This window comes from Perca fluviatilis, chromosome 9, assembly GCF_010015445.1.
Source record: "Perca fluviatilis chromosome 9, GENO_Pfluv_1.0, whole genome shotgun sequence".
NCBI classification, from domain to species: Eukaryota; Metazoa; Chordata; class Actinopteri; order Perciformes; family Percidae; genus Perca; species Perca fluviatilis.
The window spans coordinates 31,094,016-31,116,870 of NC_053120.1; the positions used below are offsets into that span (position 1 = coordinate 31,094,016).

A 22,855-nucleotide genomic window follows, 5' to 3' on the forward strand; every position below is an offset into this window, starting at 1 on the left:
TGCCGGTCTAGCTCAGAGCAGAGCAAACACTGCACAGTCCAGCCAAATTCCAACACCTTCTTGGTGAAAAGAAGTTTCTCCGCTGGGTCCATGATGGTCAGGTCATTATGTCAGGTGTAGCAGGGAGGAGTAGGGAATGGCGGACCCAAAATGCGGAGAGAGCAGGCAGGCAGGCAGGAGGACGTTTGCAGTGGAGGATTTATTAAAGGCAGGAGTCCAAACAACAAAAAAGGAGTCCAAAATTCCAGTAACAGAAACGAAAGACAAAAACTCACAGACGAGGAGACCGGACTGAACACGGTAGGGTACAAACAAACAAACACACAAAATGACCTGACAAAGGACAAGGGGAAACACACAGACTAAATACACAGACTAACGAGAAAACACAAGACAGGTGACACAAGGGCTGGAAAACAGGTGAAACACATTAGGCTGGGCAAAGCAATCAAAAAAGGAGGGAAACACAAGACAGGAAGTAGATCGAACAAGACAAGACAGAAAACCAGAGACTTCAAAATAAAACAGGAAACTGAGCAAAAGACAACACAGAAAACAGACTACCAAAATAAGACAAGACCAAAACCATAACACATTGTGGACATATTTAATATCAGTCAGCTGGAAACTGATGGAGACAGTGTTTCCAACAAACTGTTGCTGGTTAGCTTTAGCTAATTTAATAATTTCAATAACTTTCACTGAAAGTTAAATCTGCCATGCTAGTAATGAAAACTTAAAGATCCTTTCCAAACATTTTAATACATATAGTAATATTCTGCTATGAATAATAAACATATATTTACAACAAAACTTAACTTCATAATCATAACTATTTAGCCTAATAGCAGGTCTAATTATCAAACTCAAAGCTCTAAAGCTATCGGTAGCTGCACCCTTCGGTCCCATGGACTAATGATGTACGTCATTCCTCGAACCCGTACTGTGTTTGGTGAAAGTTTTTGTCTTGGTGTGAGCTATAAAGTCACCTTAATCTAGATTATTTTATTAGCATGGAAGATTTTATAAAATAGGATAAAGGACTTTCTAAATATTGAATGCACGTCCTGTTACAGAATTCAGATTTTCTTAGTGTTTAATGTAATTTTTCTGTTTTGTATTAATTCTGTTGTTTGCTGTTTGTTACTATATGTTGAGACTTTGATGCTGCTGCCTTGGCCAGAATCCCTTGTAAAAGAGATTCTGGATCTCAATGGCATTATTTCCTGGTTAAATAAATAAAAAATAAAATGAATAATTCCCTTGACCTCAAGTAAAGTGGAACCATTTGGACTTGTCATAAAATGTCATAAAAGTTATAAGACCAGTTTGATCACAGTAATTACAGCACTGAGAGGATTTAAGGAGTTTTAGACAGATAACGTTAGCTTTAGGCTACTTGCTGCTAAAACAACCACAGTCATAAACATTTGTAAAGATGTGAATCCAAGTAAACAAACAATGACAATGACACCTTAGCATTAGTAAGATTATTACATCTAGTTGGATGTCATATGGCTGTAGAATGCAGCAAATGATGAACAAAGTGCTCTGCTGATTTATCGATTAGTTAATTAACCATTATGTCCTGGATTTTACTTTTTTAGACATTGAAGGCCTGTGAGGTGGCTCCACTCTAACCTTTGTCAATTTGTTCATGGATCTTTAATCCAGCCTCAGACCTGTTTAATACAGTAGTGTACTAACACAACTGGTGATGTTAACCCCCCGGGACATGGTTGCCAGATGTTCCGCCCCCCTGGCGTTGGGTCAGCTCACACAGGGCCGCATGGGTGGAGCAGGGTGGGAGGGGATGCCTGGAAAGTGAGAGGATCTTCGTAGCTTAGTGCAGATTGCTACAGCGAGAGAACGAGAGGGATGCTGAGCCCAAATCCGCTTTAAAGCATCACAGGGGATTGGATATCTCACATAGCATCTCACCCAGTCCTGGAGGTTATTTTCATCTGCTCTTTTTTGCTTGTGTTTTTAACATCACACCTGGATTTTAGGCTTTGGGTTAGGTACATTTATGGTTTGCTGATAAGACACAGGACAGCTGACTCACGATGGCCGTGGCTTTGGACGCAGTGTGGGTAAGGGTGAAGAATGTCTGCAAACAAAATGGGCTCCTCATCATGTCGGTGCTGGCTGTGGTCATCGGATGTCTTTTGGGATTCTTCCTGAGGACACGGCGCCTCACTGAGCAGGTTAGTCTGTCTCCTTCTATTGACCCAGTGTGATGTCATTCATACAGAATTATTTTCCCTTGTGCCTCTAATACCTGTGGAGCATTACACTAAGTGCTTAACCAGATGCATTCTCTTGCTTTATTGAAGCTATACACCCTCCACCCTCCCTAGGCGAATACTGAAACTCCTTACTCCCTAACTATAAGCTTTATAAAAGAGGAGAGTTTTAAGTTTTAAATTATAGTGTCACACAGTGGTAAACAAGGTTATTTTATAAAAACTTTAAGCATAGGTCAACATTTTTCAAGTCTGTGGAAAAAGCACACTCAAGTGCCAATTTTTACACCAGTTTTTTTGTCACTGTTTTTAACCAGATCACAGCAATTACTTTGCTAAGTAAAAGATAGAAATGGGGCCAAAACTAGAACAATAAGATCCAAGTTGCGGAGATGCTCACAAGTCTCTGAGCTAGAGTCCAAGTCAAATCTCAAAGTCTTTGAGTTAGAGTATAAGGCGAAGAGTCAGTTTTGCTTCCTGACAGAGTTAAATGACCCAGAAGTAGTTAGGTTGCTGCCATGATTAGAGCCATTTGAATTGTCTAAGTGATAAGGAAAGGTGATTAAATGCTTCTTTTATCATCTTCTTTATCATAGTATATCCATCATCCTTGATGAAAGGAAAGGAGATAATGTATGTATGTGTTTGATTTTGAACGTCCATTAGTGGATGTACTTTGGTTGTGGTTTTTATACAAGCCGTTACAGGTTTCTACCACACCCTCACATGTATTTTAGTTTTTCCTTCAATGTAATTTGTTTTTAGGTTCTGTGAAAGAAAAAAACAAATAAAGCAATGCATCATCATTTGGCCATTCATATTCAAAACATTAAGGTGCGCAGTAGTGCTGGCAGCCGTAATCCTGTACTTTAAATTAAAAATCAATTGCTGATATTAGGAGAAACTCCTAAGAGGTAAAAACAGGAGGGTATAAATCAAAAAGTGCATGTGAAACTGTGAGACATTTTAACCCATCTAATAATATTGATAATGTACTTTATGGCACTGTTTAAGTAGTTTAATAAACCGGTAATGCGAGAACTTTACTCTCTTCTCCGTTTCGTAAAAAAAAAAGCATGTGTTTACAGAACTGTGAATGAATGGATCGCTGAATCCAAAGTTACACAGCGCACTGGACATTGGTTTATTTTAAGCCCAGAGCAGCGTCCGAACCAAGTTCAGGTAAAAGATGTATTAACATGTAATTACCAAAGTAATAACTAGGTAATGGCTTGATGCTAACCATAAGTATATCTGGGTAATGGTAATATGGTGATATTAATATTATAAGTATTATTGCAGTATATATATCTATTGTAGTATTGGTACCATTTAGTGGCACAATTACCTATAAGGTTCTTTTTGTCTTCTGGAGATAGAGATTGTGCCTGTGTTCAGCCAAGCTAAAGTACTTAAATACTGATCACCCAATAATTCTAATGGTATGAGGTAAAATAATATATGAACATATTGGACTCCTTGTCACAATTCAGTCCAGTCTGGGGCAATGTTTCATTTTAATCATGCAAGGTGGATCAGGATTCTAGAAAGGAATAAGTAAATAGGTAACCTCTTTGAATAAAAAGGGACTCTAATGACCTTTATTTCTCTAAAAGATGGCATTCCAAGAAAGCTTTTTTTTTTAAACATCTGCAAGTGAGGAATTTAATTTCTTCTATGCAAAACCAATCCGTCTGGGTTCCTGCACTCTCATCCTTTTGAAGAAATTATCACAAACAATTGCAATGGGAGGGGCTTGATTTCATTCATATATAACTGGCTTGCATCTGGCTGTAGAGAAAAAAATTGATAACCAAACTTGAAACACAGAGGACATTTCAGAAAACGATTGGAAAACCATGAAGAGTCACAGAAACAAAATAACACAGAAGGCCCTCCAAGCACTTAATATGCAACTCAACCATATACTACTGACTTACTGTGTACTTCTCCTTCAGAGAAAAACATTGTGTTACTACATTGAAAGTAACTATGTTACATAATGTAATTTTTGAATGTTTCTGAAAGTTTGTAATTTTTTATCTGATGATCACAAATGACCTGCAACAGCAAACGAGACTAACTTTTTTTATATAGTTTTTATTAATGCCTCTGCCAGGGTCTGATTTTACCCGCAAAGTCACAAAATGTTGTCAGCAGTTAGACGATGCTACAGAGCACACATTCTGATGGGTCACAGTCTTCATTGTAACACCAGTAAAGCCTGTGTTAGTGTATCCAGCCAGGCAATGGGTGGCAGGAGATTTCTTTATATAGGCCTAATCATATTTTTATTTTATTTTAGAAATAATCTGCTGTAGTTATGGCTAATACTGGGGCAGGGCCATCACAGGAAAAATAGGAAATTAAATGAACAACAACTAAAAACTAAACAGGAAAGTGAAACACGATGTGTGAAAACCAGAGTCACAGCTCGGTCGGGCTTTCAACAGATGGAGACAATTACGAGATTGTAAATTATTCAAAACCGACCACGAATTGGCCTTCAGGTATGTAAGATTTCCATTTCATTCATTAAATAACTTTAGATTGCGCGATGTGGTTGTACGTCCATAGCTGACATTAACGTCCAACTTCCATTTAGCACGGATATTTTATTCCTTTTTGTCCCTGTTTGTGTTGGCCTACTATTTTCTTTTCCCTTGTCCCCCTGTAGTTGTGTAAAGCGTTCTTGGGTTTAATAATAATTTAAAGTTATTATTACATTGGTTGCTACAACAACCTCTTAATGCTTTGGCTTGTGACACAGTGACAGGGATAACGTTACCCGGTTTATTTCATGATACATCCAAAGTAGGCTTAGTTACCTACTGTATGCAACACTTGCAATGCAATGATGCATCTGTAACTTATTTTATTGTAAATTCTTTACGACAGCATGTGTTAAAAACACTACCGCTTTTGTCCAAAGGGGCTGCTAGAATCAACACAAACTGAAAGTTACAAATAGCCACTTTAAATTAAAGAAATTAAAAGACAGTCAGAGAAAACTGGGACACAATGTACTGTAAATGGACAGAACTGTTGTTGCCAACTTGGCCTTTGTTTTTGTTGTGACTGATTCAACTCTAGTTTCAAATCAGGAAGGCCTAGATTGAATTTCGTGATGGTTCCGGCCAGATGGTGAAAAAAAGTTAAGAAACAGCCTAGCTTTGGTTTGTTTTACTCAGGTTATTTAATTCGGGCCTGAGCACCGACAACGTCAGTAGGCGGAGGCCCTATTGAAATTCAAATGTTTCTTCTTCTTCTTTCTATTATTAGGGCCCATGCACCGACATTGTTGGCAGGCGAAAGCCCTATTGAAATTCAAATGTTTCTTCTTCTTCTTCTTCTTCTTCTTCTTCTTCTTCTTCTTCTTTTCTTCTTCTTTCTATTATTAGAGCCAAAGCACCGACGTCGGTTGGCGAAGGCACTATTGCTCTTTAAATGTTTTTTCTTCTTTCTTCTAATTATTTTTATTCTATGCATTTGAGCAGAGAAATTAGGTGCTTGGGCTACTCAAAAACATATGAAAATGTATACGCATGTCAGACCTGGTGAAAATTGCGATCTGATATGGGTCTCGGGCTTGAGCATTAAAAAAGTCTCTTGGAGCCACTGCCTAAACCCAACAGACAGTCCACTATATTGAAATTAATGTTCAAATGATGGACGATTTGGACCATTTTCAGAGGTTGTACTTTAGCAAACTCCTCCTACAGATTTAACCTGATTGACTTCAAAATTGGTCAACTTTGACGTAGAGGCATGCAATTTATTTGGCATATGTAGCTTATCCAGACATACAAAAAAGCCTCTTGGACCCACCCCCTAAACCCAACAAGAAGTTCCCTTGTTTTGAAAATGATTTGACCTTGGCGAGCTAAATTGCGAAGCATTTTAGTGCATGAAAAACATTAGCAATAGCGCCTCCTAAGAAATTTCAAAGAAGTAGCCCCTGCATGTGTCAAATTACCATATAACGCTGCCAAAAAGTTGTTTGTAACTCGAGTGTACATTGTCCAATTTGCCCACACTTTTTTCATGGGGCATGGCAAATTGGTTCGATAGCGCCCCTATCAGTTTTCAAAGTTAAAGCCCCCTCCTTTAACTTTCATGTAGAGACATGACATTTGGTAGGCATATGTATCATGTCCAGACTTACAAAAAAGCTTATTGGAGCCACCCCCTAAACCCAACAGGAGGTCCGCTATACATATAAATTATGGATGATTTTGTACATTTTCAGGGTTTGTACTTTAACAAACTCTTCCAAGAGATTTAACCCGTTTGACTTCAAAATCGGTGAGTGTGACCTTGGCAAAGACAAATTTCGAAGCTTTTTAGTACACGCCAAAATTTGTGGGTAGGGCATGGCTTTGATTTTTCAGGCTTCGCCATGAAACAGGAAGGGGTCAGTAACTAGACTGTACATTGTCCAATCTGGTCCAAACTGCTCAGGCTGTATAACAGTCCTGGCCTGAAGACATCTACAGTACATGTCAATATTGAGATATAATCATAGTGCCCCCTAATGGCAACAGGAAGTCACAGTACACACTTTGATGTCATATACCTAATGTGTCTACCAGATCCACCTCAAATGTGTTCAGGAAAGCCTTAAGACCTTAATGATGCTTCATTTAGAACAGTGTGAGTTTTTGTTGAAGGGCGTCACGAAACAAAAAGCTGTTGTAACTTGAACATACATTGTCTGAGCTGCCCTAAAATCTTCCATACATGATGTTAGTCCAGGCTTGAAGTGATCCACATGGGTCTCACGCTTGATTATGGTAAATTGGCTCAATAGCGCCACCTACAATTTTTTTTAAAGAAGTAGCCCCTGCAGTGCGTTTCACCGAGACGTATGAGATGGTATGCATATGTATCTTGTCCAAACTTACAAAAAAGTCTCCTGAAGCTATACCCTAAACCCAACAGCGTGTCAGCTACATTAATGTTAATGTGCAAATTATGGATGACTTTGACCATTTGCAGGCCTAAAGACCTTGACAAAGCTAAAATGCAAAGCTTTTGCACTTGCCTCCAACAGTGGCATGGCTAGGTGTCAAATTACCATATAACACCGCAAAACAGGTAGTTGTTTGTTACTCCAGTGTACATTGTCTAATCCGGTTCAAATTTGTTATGTTTAGTTAAAGAATAGGCCTTAGGGAATCTTTAAGTCAGTAATGATTTTTAGTCATAGCGCCACCTACTTGCAACAGGAAGTATGACCTGACAAAATCCATTGATTTAGCTGAAATTTACATGATGTGGTTTAAACATGATACAGCAATATGACGTATAAATAGTGTTCTCTAGCGCAACGACACAGAAGGTGGTGCACAATTAGAAATATATCATTTCTAACGTTATGAACTATATGGAGGGAATTCATTTTAAATGTTGCGTGCAATATCCAACAGTTACGGAAATACGTGTCTGCATCGACTGGGAGCCGCCGGCACCCCTGACGTGCGCAGAGTATGAGGGAAGATTAAGAGGCTTAGATTATGATCTGACAGACCTGTGATCATGATGAAGGATTTAATTACTCTGGTTTGTTGTTGGAAATTAAATCAATTTGTGTTCTGGATGATGGAGTTATCCTTGTCGGTCCCTTCCCTAACTGCCTGAGATCAAATTTATTTGTGATTTGTTTCAGTGCCGTTTAAGCTGATATATCATTTAATTCAATTCAATTTTATTTATAGTATCAAATCATAACAAGAGTTATCTCAGGACACTTTACAGATAGAGTAGGTCTAGACCACACTATAATTTACAAAGACGCAACAATTCCAGTAATTCCCCAAGAGCAAGCATTAATTAAAATCACCCATTATAATAACATACTTCTCTGAGCTGCATTCTCTTAGTATAGCATTTCATTTTTTAAAGAGTATAGATTTTGCAGAGGTTGGTCTGTATACACCAATGAGAATAAAACACATTTGCGGTGACAGTGTTATGTTTAAAGAAGTACATTCCATGTAATTCTCAACCAAATATTGAATCTCTTTACATGATATTTGATCTTTAATATAAAACAACAAACATCCACCTCTCACATGTTGCAGCTAATACTTGTACTCGATTCTTGCTGTTTGGAGTTTATACTTTCATGGTTGAATGTATTTATTGGAAGTTACTTTGGATAAAAGCGTCAGCTAAATTAAATGTTAAGTAATGACTCTTTTTCTGTGTGCCGATCTGACAGCCACATTCTGCTTTATGATAAATCAAGCACAAGTTGAAGGAGCTGATGGGATATTTCACTGGATTTGTACCTTGTACAACTTCATGTGACAAATAAAAATTGAATGATATTGGCCAATGTAAACAAGAGGAATGATTGCAGCAAGCAAAAACTGTTTCAATGTACATATGGGCACCTGACTTTTGTTTTAAACTGTCCATTGTCCATGTATTGTGATTGTCTGACTGACTTTTCTGAAATGTTTAAAAGTGTCAAATGAAAAACCTCCAAATGTTTTCTCTTATTGGCTTAGTGGCTACATTTAGTAGGCACAACTCTAACATGTTAGCAAAACTTTTTAAGTTGCAGCAAATGTTAAGCCGTATTACCAGTTTCACTCTACCTCTGACCTTTGAACTAAACAGGAATACACAAGCTGATATTGGCTCCAACTGGTGTTTCATGCAGTGAAGTGTTTGAAAAAAATCACTGAACAAATCCAAGCAAAAAACGAATCCACAAGTTTACTGTAAATACACTAAAGTTATTACACGTCACAGCATCAGCACATTGCTCTAAATACACCTGTATGTAGGTGCTCCATAAAAACAATGCAGCCTTTTCTTTCCCATCACCTTGTGACTAAAGCTCTGTCATATTCTCAAATCGGCCTAAAAATAGCATGTGGCTCCTGTACTCTCACAATAAGGGATTACAATCCAATCAATCAAATGCATTCTCTAATTGTACATCAAATAAGAGTGCCTGTTTTGTGTGATGACACACACAGGAGGCACAGACCTTTATGTTTTCAGACAATTTATAGAGGCCTGATCCCTTTATGCGAGGAAAGAGGAGAGCGGAGAGGGAAGTGTGTGTGTGCATGTGTGTGTGTGTGCGCATGCCTGGTATTAGTAAAGTGGAATAAGATAAAACACAATTTATTTCTGAGGAGAAAGTACACTGTTTATGGTCAAAATGTAATAGCATTAGCCCAAATAAAAAAAAATTTTTTTTTTTTTTATATATATATATATATATATATATATATATATATATATATGCAACTATGCAACCTATGTCAACTTTCTGAACAATTTCCAAACAGAACACACTGAGTAGAAAGGTATGGATGAATCTATGCTATAAATCTGGACTATAGTATTATGAGGGTCTGCAGAATCACACCATCAGCTGCAATTTCCCAGTAAGAAAGAAAACCGTGACAATATCAGTTTAAGGCAATATTTAACTGATAACAGTATGATTGAATACTGGAATGTAATTCAATTCAATTCAATTTTATTTATCAAATCATAACACGAGTTATCTTGAGACACTTTAATGTGTTTGCATTATTTTGACATTATTTTGTCTACGTAAAACTAGACTTAACATGGTTAATGCATTTATCTGTATTGTGTTTTACTGCAGATGCCCTGCAAGATTGAATAGAACAATTGTTTTCACAGCGAAGTTCTGGCTGTTTAAGCAGTGAGGAGGCCCAGAGGTCCATTTGAGAGTAAATTATAGCAGCTGAAAACAGAAACAGCTCATATCAGGTGTCATTATTAAACAGTGTTGCTGCCTACACACAAAAAGAGGACACTAATTGATTTAGTTGGCTGTGGGAGGGAAAAATCTCACATACACCTTTATGTGACATGTTTCCATACCTTTACAATCTTTTACAATTCAATACAATAGCTCTGCCATAAATTCTACCTTTACAAAGTTTATCATTTTCATTTTTTGTTGACATAGTTGAGAATGTGAAAATGCAACTATATGTTTAATACTGAGTTTAGAGTTAAAGGTGTTGTACTGAATTACATTAGCCTGGCATAGTCTCAGATAAAGTTTTCAAGGGACGTTATCAATGGTGCAGACCAAAATGCTTCTATCCTTCCTGACCCGAGTCATCCCTTGTCTTATGAATTGAGGCTGCTGCCATCTGGTTGCAGGCACATTGTACCAAGGTTTAAGACTAAGAGATTTAAGAGCTGTCCCTGTTTTCATTGGTTTCATTAATAGCTTGATGTAATTTGTCCCGTATAAATATGAATATTAGTATTAGTACATCTGTATGTTATCTTTTGTATGAACTGCTGTCTATGAACTGCTTTTATTCTCTGCTGGCTGTAAAACAAATTGCCCGGAAGGTGGAGGACCTAAGAGGAGTATGAAATGTATAGCCCACTCTGGTACAGATTCTAGATACCCTTTTATGAGCCAGTGACAAAACTGCCTTTTTATGACAGCTCTTCTCCACATGGCTTTAAGCTCCACCAGATCATAAACTAGGTCACACAGTTTGTTTGTGTCTGCTGGGTGAATTTTTGTGTTTGTGTCCTACTGTCAGGATTGGCCGAGGGACGAGGCAGGAAAAGGTAGAATTCTGGTTCCAAATGCAAGACACTAACAGAAGCTGATACAGTTTATAGTATTTATTTAAACAACAGAAAAGCCAGGCTTACATGTAGTGATTATTGAAAAAGAGTCCAAATAAGGGTAGTAGTCCATACTAGGGCTGGAGTGGGACTAATTTTCATCCCTGGAGTTTCATGCTTTAGACCGGCCCTCTTTACTTCACGACTGACTATATTAAAATAACGTAGTTAAAACCTTAGTACATAAGTCTGTAATAGAACACTGTTCTCTACAGCCTTGTAATTCAGTGTATTGTTGTAAAATATCCAATGTATTTCCAATTTAGTGCAAACACAGTAAGGGTTGCTTCACAATGTAAACAGTTAACATCTTTCCAACACAATGATCTTCAACAATATCAAAATCTATTTTTTGTGCAAGTAACTGTTTACAGATTTCCAAACCTTAACATGAAATAAAAGAATGAATAAAAATATAAAATAAAAAGACAACAAATAAAATTAAAGCTCCAAGCAGCGATGGACGGGCCCTCGCACCTATGCGCACATCGGGGTTACTGGCGTTCGCCACTCCTTGCACTCATACACTGCAAATCGTCACCAATGAAAAGGGAACTCCCCGCTGAGTTCAATGATTCCTCACACAAGACTCTACGTCATACAATTCATTAGCTGTGAAAGGGGGCGTGGCCAAACAATCACCAATGAATAAGGAACTCTACTGAGTTCAATGATAACTCACACAAGGGTATACATAAAACAGGTCATAAGTTATGAAAAAGGGGGCGTGGCTAAAGCATAGGGGGGCGGGTCAAACCATCACCCATCAAAAATAAACTCTCTGCTGAGTTCAATGATACCTTACACAAGGGTCTACCTTAAATGGTTAAAATGTTATGAAAGGGGGCATGGCTTAAGCATAGGGGGGCGGGCCAAACCATCACCAATGAAGAAGGAACTCTATGCTGAGTTCAATGACACCACACACAAGACTTTACTTTAAACGGTTCAAATGTTATGAAAGGGGGCGTGGCCTGAGTAAGTGGGCGTGGTTATATTATAGGGGCCGACTCAGTATCACATGTAGACCACACATTCTAAGTTTCATTTAAAATGGATGATGTTTGTCATATAAGGCAGGTTTCCTGTTGCCAGCGGGGGGCTCTATGACCAAAAGTCAAATTTGGCCTGTATATGTCCTCAGGCCTGGACCCTTGTTGATTCTTTGCAATTTCAAGCAGATATGACAATGTACACTGTATTTATAGCCACTTTCTCGTTCAACGCTAAACACTCAAAATGGCCGCCATGCCATGCCCACACCGTTTGACGACAAGTTTTTCTTTTAATAACTTTTCATCTTTAAGTTGTTGAGATGGTACAGACCAAGTTTGAAGTCCATAGGATGAAATCTCTAGAAGGAGTTCGTTAAAGTATAGCACCTTGACTTTTAGGACTACTTCCTGTTGCCACTAGGGGGCGCTATGACTTTGAGTCAATTTTGTACAGTAAATGTTCTCAGAGTTAGAGTCTTATGAATACTGAAAAGTTTCGAGCCAATTGGACAATGTACACTCAAATTACACACACTTCCTGTTTTGATGTCGAAACGCACAAAATGGCCGCCCTGCAACGGCCATGCCCTATGACAAAACATTTTTCTTTAAACAACTTTTCATCTTTAATGTCTTAAGATGGTACAGACCAAATTTGAAGTTGATTGGATGAAATCTCTAGGAGAAGTTCGTTAAATTATGTGGAAATGGCCAAAATCACACTTATAAAATAAGTCAGAGATTTTTTATTACACCTCATATTATGGGAAAAATGTCTCCAGCAGCAGGAGCTGGTTGCTTGAGAGAATGCGGGGAAAGTAAAGCAAATCATACGCATATATTCTTTACATGTCCAGTAATAAAGAGCTTTTGGGAAGAGGTAGAGAAAGCCATGAAAGAAATTATTGATATTAATGAATCCCTGACATTAGAAAATCGTTTAGGTATCAACACACAATGTAAGATAAAAGCGAAGGATTGAAATATTTTTAATATGCTACGTCTTACTGCACTGAAACAACTGACAAGGACATGGAAACAATTGAAAGCACCAGAATTATATCTATGGTATAACACAATAGAACAAGTATTAGAAATGGAAAAGCTCACTTTCATAGCTAGGGCTGGGCGATATGGACCAAAAGTCATATCCCGATATATTTTGGCTGAATATCGATATACGATATATATCGCGATATTTTTTCCGCAAAGTGAGAGCAAATGTTCAGTCAAAGTCAAAGGCAGATATGACATGTCACAAGTAGTTTTATTGAAACTGGCTATTTCAGTGAACAGTTGCAAAATCAAATGAATAAATAATAAACAGGTTTCTTCACCTGGTTCATTATTAAATGCTCAGCTGTTCAAATAACAATAAAATGTAAACAAACACTGTATAACGACAGGAGTACCTTTTTTTTTTTTTTTTTAAATCAAAGCTCCACAAGGTGCACATTTAAATAAAAAAAAATATCTTAAATAAAAATAGCCTATAAAATAAAATAGGCCAATCTTTTTCTGAAATAAATATGAGAAAAATACAATATCAAAATGTTTTTAGTTTGACAACTATAAATGGCTTATTAAAATCAAATTACAGATTTTCTTCTCTTTCTTACAAATCCACAGATGGAAATAACTAATATAAAATATGACAAACCCTAGTGAGGGCAGCATTTATATATAAAGACAGAACAAAATAAAGTGCTCAGTTTAAGATTTTTTTTTTTTTAAACATCAGCTTGAGAATAACCTTTTCCTTTTTGTTAACTCAATTTCTTATCTGAACAGTCTCAACCAAGAAACAGACTATCAACTCAATAAAAATTTTCCCCCTCTTTTTTTACTTTGATAAACAGTAATGCTGTCTTGAGGTAGACATTAGAAGACAGACAAGCGTGTCCTCCTTCGTTTAAAGATTTTGTGCAAGAAACACCAGCCTGTCAACGGCATCCGGCTTCAGAGATGCTCTGTGGCAGGCCACGATATTGCCACTGCAGCTGAAAACCCTTTCGGAGGGTGAACTGGTAGCTGGTACCAAGAGATACTTTTTTGCCAGATGGCTCAGAGCTGGAAAGACAACTTCATGATCCTTCCACCACTTGAGGGGATCAGTGTCACTCTCCACACTTGCTGACTGCAAGTAACTTGACAGTTCATTTTCAATAGCCCCTCTCATGGTTGGTGCAGTGGTGGTGGCTGTGCGCTGCTTGAAGAAGCTTGCCAGTGTCTTAGCTTTTGGTGCAACTGCTGCTTCTCCATCTGCAGCCTCAGGCACAGTGGGCACATGTAGGTAAGGCGGTTGACAGCTGCTCTGATCAGCCAGTAGCGTCTCCACCTCCAAGACAACTCTGTGCTTCAATGCATCGACTTTTTCACTTGGGATGTAGGTGGCCCTGAACCGTGGATCCACAAATGTAGCCATCTCTAATAGGTCAGTAGCAGCTGGGTCAGAATACTTGCTGTTGAGGTACTCAACAATGCTGGTCTTGATCGATTTGCAGCACGCTATCACCCTCTTCACATGCCAGGAGACTTTCGTTAAAAAGGTGCAGCACAGGTTTCACATATGATAGAGTGACGTACTCCTCACCTGACAAAGCATCGGTAAAGTCCTGGAGAGGTTTCAGGACCTTTTGGACTGCTTCTAGGACCTCTAAGTCCTGCCAGGTAGGGACAAGGTGCCTGGTCTTTTTGTCATTAGACAGGACTTTGGCCAGCGCTCCTTCCTGCTCCAGGACTCTCTCTATCATCTGCTGCCTTGATCCCCAGCGTGTGGCAGACTGGGTTATGAGTTGGTGACTTGGCAGACCCAGCTGAATCTGGACTTCAGCAAGATGTCTCCTTTTCTTCCAAATGCTGTTTGAAACAGCGTAATTCTCTTGTCACTAGATGCAATGGCCCTGGGGGGTTTTTTTTTTCAAATCATAAAAAAACTATTAAAACAATGTGCTAATGCGAGAAATTTGACTCTGGTTTCAATTTAACACACTCTACAACTAAGTGCTTTCCAAAATCAAGCTTTAGAAATATTCTACATTGATATTATTTTCTCATTTTATTTTTTAATCAACACAATTTACTCATGTTTCGTCTTGTTGTTGTTCTTAGTATTTATGCTATTTTTTAATGCTACTTCATATTTCTACTCCACAATGTTTAGGCCTATGTGTCAACATTAGTTTCTAGTTACTTTGCAGTTTGCTCTTTCAATCCAGAGAAAAAACTATAGTCTAGTTAATAGCTAAATATATGTTACCTTGATCATATCAACAGGCTAACCAACATTTGAAAGTCATAATTACCTCACCTTTACCAGCTGTAACATTAAAGTGGTAAACACATCAATACATCACTAATTCTGATCCAATAACCTAATAAATATGGTTCTGAAATATACCACTGTATTGTAAGTGATTTTACTTTTAGCACTTTAAGTTTTGGGTTTTTATTAATCTATTTAACCTCTATTTAACAATCCATTTTTCAACGGAGACCTGGTCAAGACAACAGCATAAAACACAAAATTGCAGACCGACACAAAGGAAAATAAGGAAAAACTAACATTTTAATGTTTTTGTTTAAAGTAAAATATCTGAATACTCCTTACAACGCTGCACTCACCGATAGCCAAGTGTAGTCTGTGACCGAAGCACTGCATCCTCAGCCACCCGTTCAGCTCAACCGCTTTGACGATGTTGCTCCCGTTGTCGGTTGTTATAGCAACTAGATGCTTTTCTTGGAGTTTCCAGCTTGCAGCTGCCGTCCGGGCAGCCTCGGCTATATGCTCACCGGTGTGATCCTGGGGAAATAACTTGATTGAAGACACGCTGTTTTCATCTCCCAGTCTTGAATGAAGTGAACTGTCACGCGCTCATGGGGTATAAAGCTCACCGTTCCTGCTTCGACCACATATCGCTGGTCAACGCAAAATGGGTCACGTTAGCGAAGCCGGTCAGCAAGGCCCTGCCTGACTTCAGTGTACATTTGTGGCAGTGCTTCGGGGGGGTGGGGGGGGGGGGTTTTTTGGGGTATAGTTTTAAGTAAAAGCTTTTTGAACCAGACTTTTTCCATAGTTGCAACAGGTACCATATCCTTAGCAATGTGATAGGACACCGCTTTAGTTATAGTACACCACTTGTCACTTTTCTTTTCATAAGGCACACTGCGGGAAAATTGAAGTTTGCAGTGAGCTTTGTTTCGGGGCTGGAGCTTTTTGGGTTGTGTGCTGCGACTGGGGCTCGCTCTGCAGCGCAGTAGCGCGTCACACACTCTTCGTATTTCAGTTTGTGCCGCTGTTTTAGGTGGTGAAAAAGATTTGTAGTGCTTCCACCCCTGGCTGTAACTTGTTTATGGCACAGCTTACATATAACGTGATTTTGTTGCTCATCTGATACTTTGAATCCGAACCACTTCCAAATTACTGAGCCACTGCTTTTTCTTTTACTAACCAATTACTCCTCCGCACGCTCCGCAGACGTTGTTGCTTCCTCCATGTTTGTTGAAGAGTGGCTGAGTGTCTGTCCCTGCCCCTCCCCCCTCTGTGCAAGAAAGAGGAGGGGCGGAGGAGCAGTGTAGAGAGCACCGGGTCAGCAGCTTGCTTGGAGCAAGGATCACAGCGCAAATTTGAACTATATCGATATATGCGATATGGTCTAATTCCATATCGCATTTAAAAATATATCGATATATTTGTTTATATCGATATATCGCCCAGCCCTTCATAGCCAGCAATAGCTTCTAAAAGTGGAAGAAAATATATCCCAAACAGATACTAGACAAAATAACAAAGTATTTTAATGGCTTGATATAGGTTTGTTGTGTTTCCATATGCATCCACACGCGCACATACGCGCACACGCGCACATACGCGCACACACACACACACAAAACTAAGGTATTAACTGATGCATTATTTACCATTAGTTGATGCCTTAACTAACTGTTAATCACAGTTAACTAAGGTGTCTATTTTACCATTAGTTAATGCAGTAATATAGCCTCGTGAGACCGTCCTAATCTCGCGAACTCCAGTTTTCCACTCGCAGATCGGTCTGGCATCTTGAGATGGAGAAAATTTGGAGCCAAACGACCGGGCCAATCAGCATTGGTTTTGAGGCGGGTTTAGGTGGTGATAGACAGATGGTTTATCCAATCAGCTAACCAGTATTTTCAGCCAGCGGTAGCCCTAATTCTGTTAGCTGCTCGCTAATGCTTTTTTCTCTTGGATCCTTCTTTTGGAATATGGACCGGGAACCTGAAAGGGTGCCTTTTATTCGTAAATTCTCGTTACACAAACGGCAAATATCCTTTACCGACATGTTGCTTGCTTGCTGAGCTAACGAGCTATGCTTTGCCTGCAGCAGCAGGGGCTTGTGGTTATATTTTCATACGCTTCGTTCATCTGATTGGTTGATTTGGCCCAACATAGGTGATAGACAGATGGTTTATCCAATCAGCTAACCAGTATTTTTGCCCCTTCCCAAAAGTTCTCCAACGGAAAGTTCCCAGATGGATATGCCGAGCAAATGCGAAGCAATCCATCTGGCGGAGTCAGGTTAGCAGTAATAAGCCCTGACTATTAAAAACAGTTAATTAAGGTGTCTATTATATCATTAGTTAATGCAATAATAAGCCTTGACTAATTGTTAATAACAGTTAAATAATGTCTATTTTACTATTAGCTAATGCAGTAACGAGCCTTGACTAACTTTTAATCACAGTTAACTAAGGTGTGTATTTTACTATTAGCTAATGCAGTAACAAACCTTGACTAACTTTTAATCACAGTTAACTAAGGTGTCTATTTTACCATTAGTCAATGCAATAGCAAGCCTTGACTAACGGTTAATAACAGTTAACTAAGGTGTATATTTTAACATTAGGTAATGTACTAAAAAGCCTAAACTGGAAATAAAAGCTAACTAAAGTGTCTAAGTAAACCCTTAGTTGATGTTGATGAAGGTATTTCCTAATATTACAGGTGGTTGATAAAGATGTTTGATAGCATGTATGTCTTAAGATTCACGGCCAAGCCACGTCATTATGAGAAAACTTTTTTTATTGTTTATTTACGGGTTATGGTTGTCCACATACCTTTGTCCACTATGTTTGTCCATCCTCCAACATATGACTTACTTTTGATAGAGGGAGAGATCGGGGAAGAGAACATAGTCTCCATGCAGAGGTTTACTTTCCTTTGTCTTCATGTAGACATTAACTTAAAGTGATGGTTCACCCTAGGGTCCTTTGCACCATGACCTCGAGACAAACACCCCCCCAGAAGCTTTTTTCACCTGGGTCTAACATTGGGAGAGTTAGCGTAGAGTAGCGTTATCAGCTGAATAGCTTAGCGCAGGGGCTAACGGACCCACGTTTGTATCTCGTAAATTACCCCACTAATAATGCACGAAATGATACCAAACGTCTACAAGTAGTACAATTAGGTTATGCTCTCATAAAACGATGGATTGGAAAGTTTGTAAGTACATCAGAAGTTTATGTAAAAAACACTTGACTGCTGGCTTCTGCTCTCTGCTGTTGTTGTTGCTGCTGTAAGACGAGTGCTTAGGGCCGTCTACAAATTACATCACCGAAAAAAGATGCAACAAAAATATTTATTAATTTAACTTTTTTTTTTTTAAAGTAAGTGCTGTAGTATAACTATCAGGAGACAAGTAATAATTGAGGTAAGTTTGGAGACATTACCTTATTTAATCATTGAATTAATAAATATTTTTGTTGTAACTCTTTTCGGTGTAGTAATTTGTAGACGGCCCTAAGCACTCGTCTAACTGCAGGTAGCAGCAACAGCAACAGAACTTTCCAATCCATCGTTTAATGAGAGCATAACCTATTTGTACTACTTGTAGACGTTTGGTATCATTTCGGGCATTATTAGTGGGGTAACTTACAAGATACAAACGTGGGTCCGTTAGCCCCTGCGCTAAGCTATTCAGCTGATAACGCTACTCTAGCTAACTCTCCCAATGTTCGACCCAGGTGAAAAAAGCTTCTAGGGGGGTGTTTGGCTCGAGGTCATGGTGCAAAGGACCCTAGGGTGAATTACTCCGAACCATCACTTTAAAGCCCAACCTATATCAATTATTGTGCATGCTATATAAGCATTACTTAACCTTAAATGGTCACTTAATTCATGTGTAACAATACTGAATAAGCGTTACTAAACCATAACTAAACAGTTGTTAATACTCTTTGGTAGACTTATTGTAAAGTAGAGAACATATGCACCTTAACTAACACTTAACTAATGTATAACAATACTGAATAAGTCTTACTAAACATCACTAAACAGTCATTAATGCTCTTTGGTAGACTTATTGTAAAGTTGAGAACATATGCACCTTTACTAACACTTAATTAATGTGTAACAATACTGAATAACCATTACTAAACCATAAGTAAACAGTTATGAATGCTCTTTGATAGACTTATTGTAAAGTTAAGAACATATGCACCTTAACTTACACTTGATAAATGCATAACAGTGCTGAATAAACATTACTAAACAATGATTCACAGTTTATTAGTACTCTTTGACTTAAACATTAACACAGCTTTTAAACATTAGTGAAACATTGTCAATGTGAAATCAAATCTTCATGACAACCTTCTGTTATGCACACATATTCAAAATGTAAACAAGGTTTTCATTTGATTCTGAGTTTGACTCAGTCAGTTCTCATCTTTCTTTCCACTGAAGACTCAGTGCTATAACAGTTTGAGTCCTGTATGGAGATTACACTGGATATGTTCCCGCTCTTGTCATCTTCACTGTCATGTCTTCTGGATAGTTTTCCTCTCTTGAAACCTAACAAACCAAGTGGGATATATAATTTTTTCTTAAATGCATGCAAAAGCTACGGATGCAAGGATTGATCGTTAACTATATCACCGTCAAATCTTTACACATATTGTACACTCAAATGACAACAAAACTTGATAGGGCAGCCTTAATGGTACACACTCTACCTAGTGAGTGGTGAGCTACCTTGACGATCATGATTATCCATTATCTAGATTGTGTCCAGAATATGAACGCATTGATGCATTTGACAGCCAGCAATCACAGCATTCGCATGTTTGTTTATATAAATCACAGTATATTATGAATCATAAATAATCATTATCATAGTGTAGCCTCCCCGGCTGAAAGATGGTCTGGCTCTCTTTAACTAATGGTTCACCAAGACTTCATTTTTCCTTTGCAGTTTCAAACATGCCTTGAACACACGGCATCTAGCCACTGTAAGAGCTGAGAAAACAAAGAAAACTAAATATTTTTAGTTTAAATATATCCATCTTTTTATTTTAACCCCTTTTACGCATATATTTTTTAAATAACCCTTTGAGTGCTTAAATTTAGTGTTACTTCCCATTCTTATTCACTTGTTTTTCAGAAATCAACCTTAGTTATAATGAAATATTAAATTAAATATAAAATGGTTCTCCTTTGAACCTTCTGTCACATCCAATATACTGTAGTAATGTAGTAATTAATCTCTGAAGTTACACCCTTTTATGTAAACAGGATCATTAACCTGGTAATATTAACTGCAGGCTAATATGTTGACATGCTAGCTTTACTTACTCATCTCCAAGTCCGTAAAACTCTTAAACAGCATATCATAAAGTGACTCAAAATACAAACAATATTAGAGGAAACAATGACCAACCTTATCCCCTTATCAACCAGGCATGCGCAGAGTTTGTGGGGGGCCCCCTGGTAGCTGAAACAGGTAATTGCATTGTTTAAAAAATGAGTGGAATAATTACTTCTGGCATAACCAGATATTTTATAAATACTTTAAATAACACAAAACAACTAAATGGTAATAGGTAATACATCTGATTTCATATACTGCTTTAGTAAAAATAATATTTTTTCAGGGCTCTGGCTCTCACCTGAGACTATTGTCAACGCATATGCAGGACGCAAAAAAACGTTAATTAGTGTTGCACTAGTCTGGACATTTTACCGTGCCCATGTTGCAATAAAGGTTACCTAAATGTCATTTATATAAATTTGCTGTCAGCTTACTAATTGATTGCGCGTTTTGTGTAGATTTGGACTTTTATACGTTTTATTCCACTTTGTTTAAATGGCGAAGTTCACCTCGTTCACCTGTTTGGAGCTGACTGGTGAATGTGATGCACATAGTATAGGCCTTGCTGGATACACCGTGACTGTTTGTGGATCTACTGATCGCTGTGGGTTACTTATTTTCATGTCATTGGATTACGGCAAAATACTGATCTTTTTTCTTAACGTGTCTTAACATTTTATGGTGTGATTGCGCTTGGTTTCTGCGTTTGGAGAGGCATCTCAACAGACTTTAGGTCCAACACTGATTGTTCACTGTTACATTTTAGTTGAATTTAAGTGTCGGGGAATTCCGCCACCATCTGTCTATTGTGCTCCAACACAGCCGTGCCGCGATTGGATTGGTTAAATTGTTACAATGTAATCTCAAATCTGCTTTAAAAAATAAACAAATGTTTATTTAGCATGTTTGTTTTGTCCATATGTGCTCGTGCTGTGTTCCCAGTTCTCAGCTGCTACAATGACTACGTTTACAAGCTGTCAATTTTTGGGTTAAGGTCACTATTCGGGTTTCTGAAACATTCGGAATAACCCGTTTACATGCGTGAGCAGAGAGAGTTACTCCTACATGGAATTTGTAATCAATTGGCAATATCCCGACGTAAACGGTGACGCACGGTTAGCGTCTGGACGTAGCCTACGGACAACCTTAAGACGCAATAACTTTTCGGTCACCTTCTTATAAATCTCACTATCTCGGTACTTTCTGCCGTCAACAAAAGACATTATATTCATGGTTTTCACCACACTAATAAAGAAATTGGTTTCCTCCTCGCTCCAAAAGTGTGGTGCTGTGCTGCGTCTCGCCATGTTTACATCTACTTCTTGTTTACTTCCGGTATACTGGGCGCAGGTTTTCTGCATTGACATATATATAACTATATTATTATAGTATATAATTATTATTATAACTATGTTTTCTGGCGCATACAAGAAGTTCCTCTACTCAAAAGACCAAGATTCCTTGCGAATAGAACATGCGCAGAACACAAATCAATGTTCCTTTTGATGGGGATATGCCAATACGCGTTTACATGACCAAACTTTCGGGTTAGAAAAGGGGTAACACAGGTAGCATATTCGATTTTTAAAAACCCGAATATGAGCATATTCGGGTTTTTGCCGGTGTTTACATGGCCGTGCGCGACCGGGTTATTGCTAATATTTTCCCGCTTGTGGGAACAAATATATACTTCCGGTTTCGATCTTTTCAAAATAAAAACTGCTATAGATTATTAAATGAGTGAAACGAAATAATATGTGGGTCACTTAGAGCTAGCTTGGCTGTTATGTTAGCTCTAACATAAGTTAATCGCAGAAAAATCTGCCAGAGAACAGGGTCATTTTGGTTACCTAAAGCTAGCTAACTTGCTAGCTAGCGCTTTCATTTTGAAAAGATCGAAACCGGAAGTATTATAAGCGGGCTGATGCTGCGGGCAACGTGCTGCTGATACTGCCAAAGAAAGCATCCCCAGTAAGCACACATACGTCGCCACGATGTATTGGTGATGTAATCAAAATACGGCGGGGATACGTAGTAGATTGCTCGTTTGCTCACTGGCACGACGTCCCCGGGACGTCGCTGCTCTACGTTTCAGCTACATGTAGCCGCTCTCTCCGCGATGTATGTATGTATGTATGTATAATATATATATATATATATATATATATATATATATATATATATATATATACACACACACACACACACATCGTTCCAACGTATTTCATACATCGTACAGATGCACTCCTATACGTCGTTCTAACGTATGTTATACGTCGTCCAGATGCACTCATATACATTGTTCTAACGTATGTTATACGTCGTACAGATGCAC

General features: G+C 38.3%; 1 protein-coding gene across 1 annotated transcript in view; it reads left to right on the forward strand.

Annotated features, from left to right (window-relative positions):
- The first annotated feature begins 1,865 nt into the window (after nt 1-1,865).
- Nucleotides 1,866-22,855, forward strand: part of slc1a7b (solute carrier family 1 member 7b) — a 206,947-nt gene continuing 185,957 nt past the window's right edge. Inside the window, exon 1 of the mRNA XM_039812363.1 lies at nt 1,866-2,207. Within this exon, the coding sequence (XP_039668297.1) occupies nt 2,067-2,207 (141 nt within the window). The 5' untranslated portion in view covers nt 1,866-2,066. The remainder of the gene's footprint in view (nt 2,208-22,855) is intronic.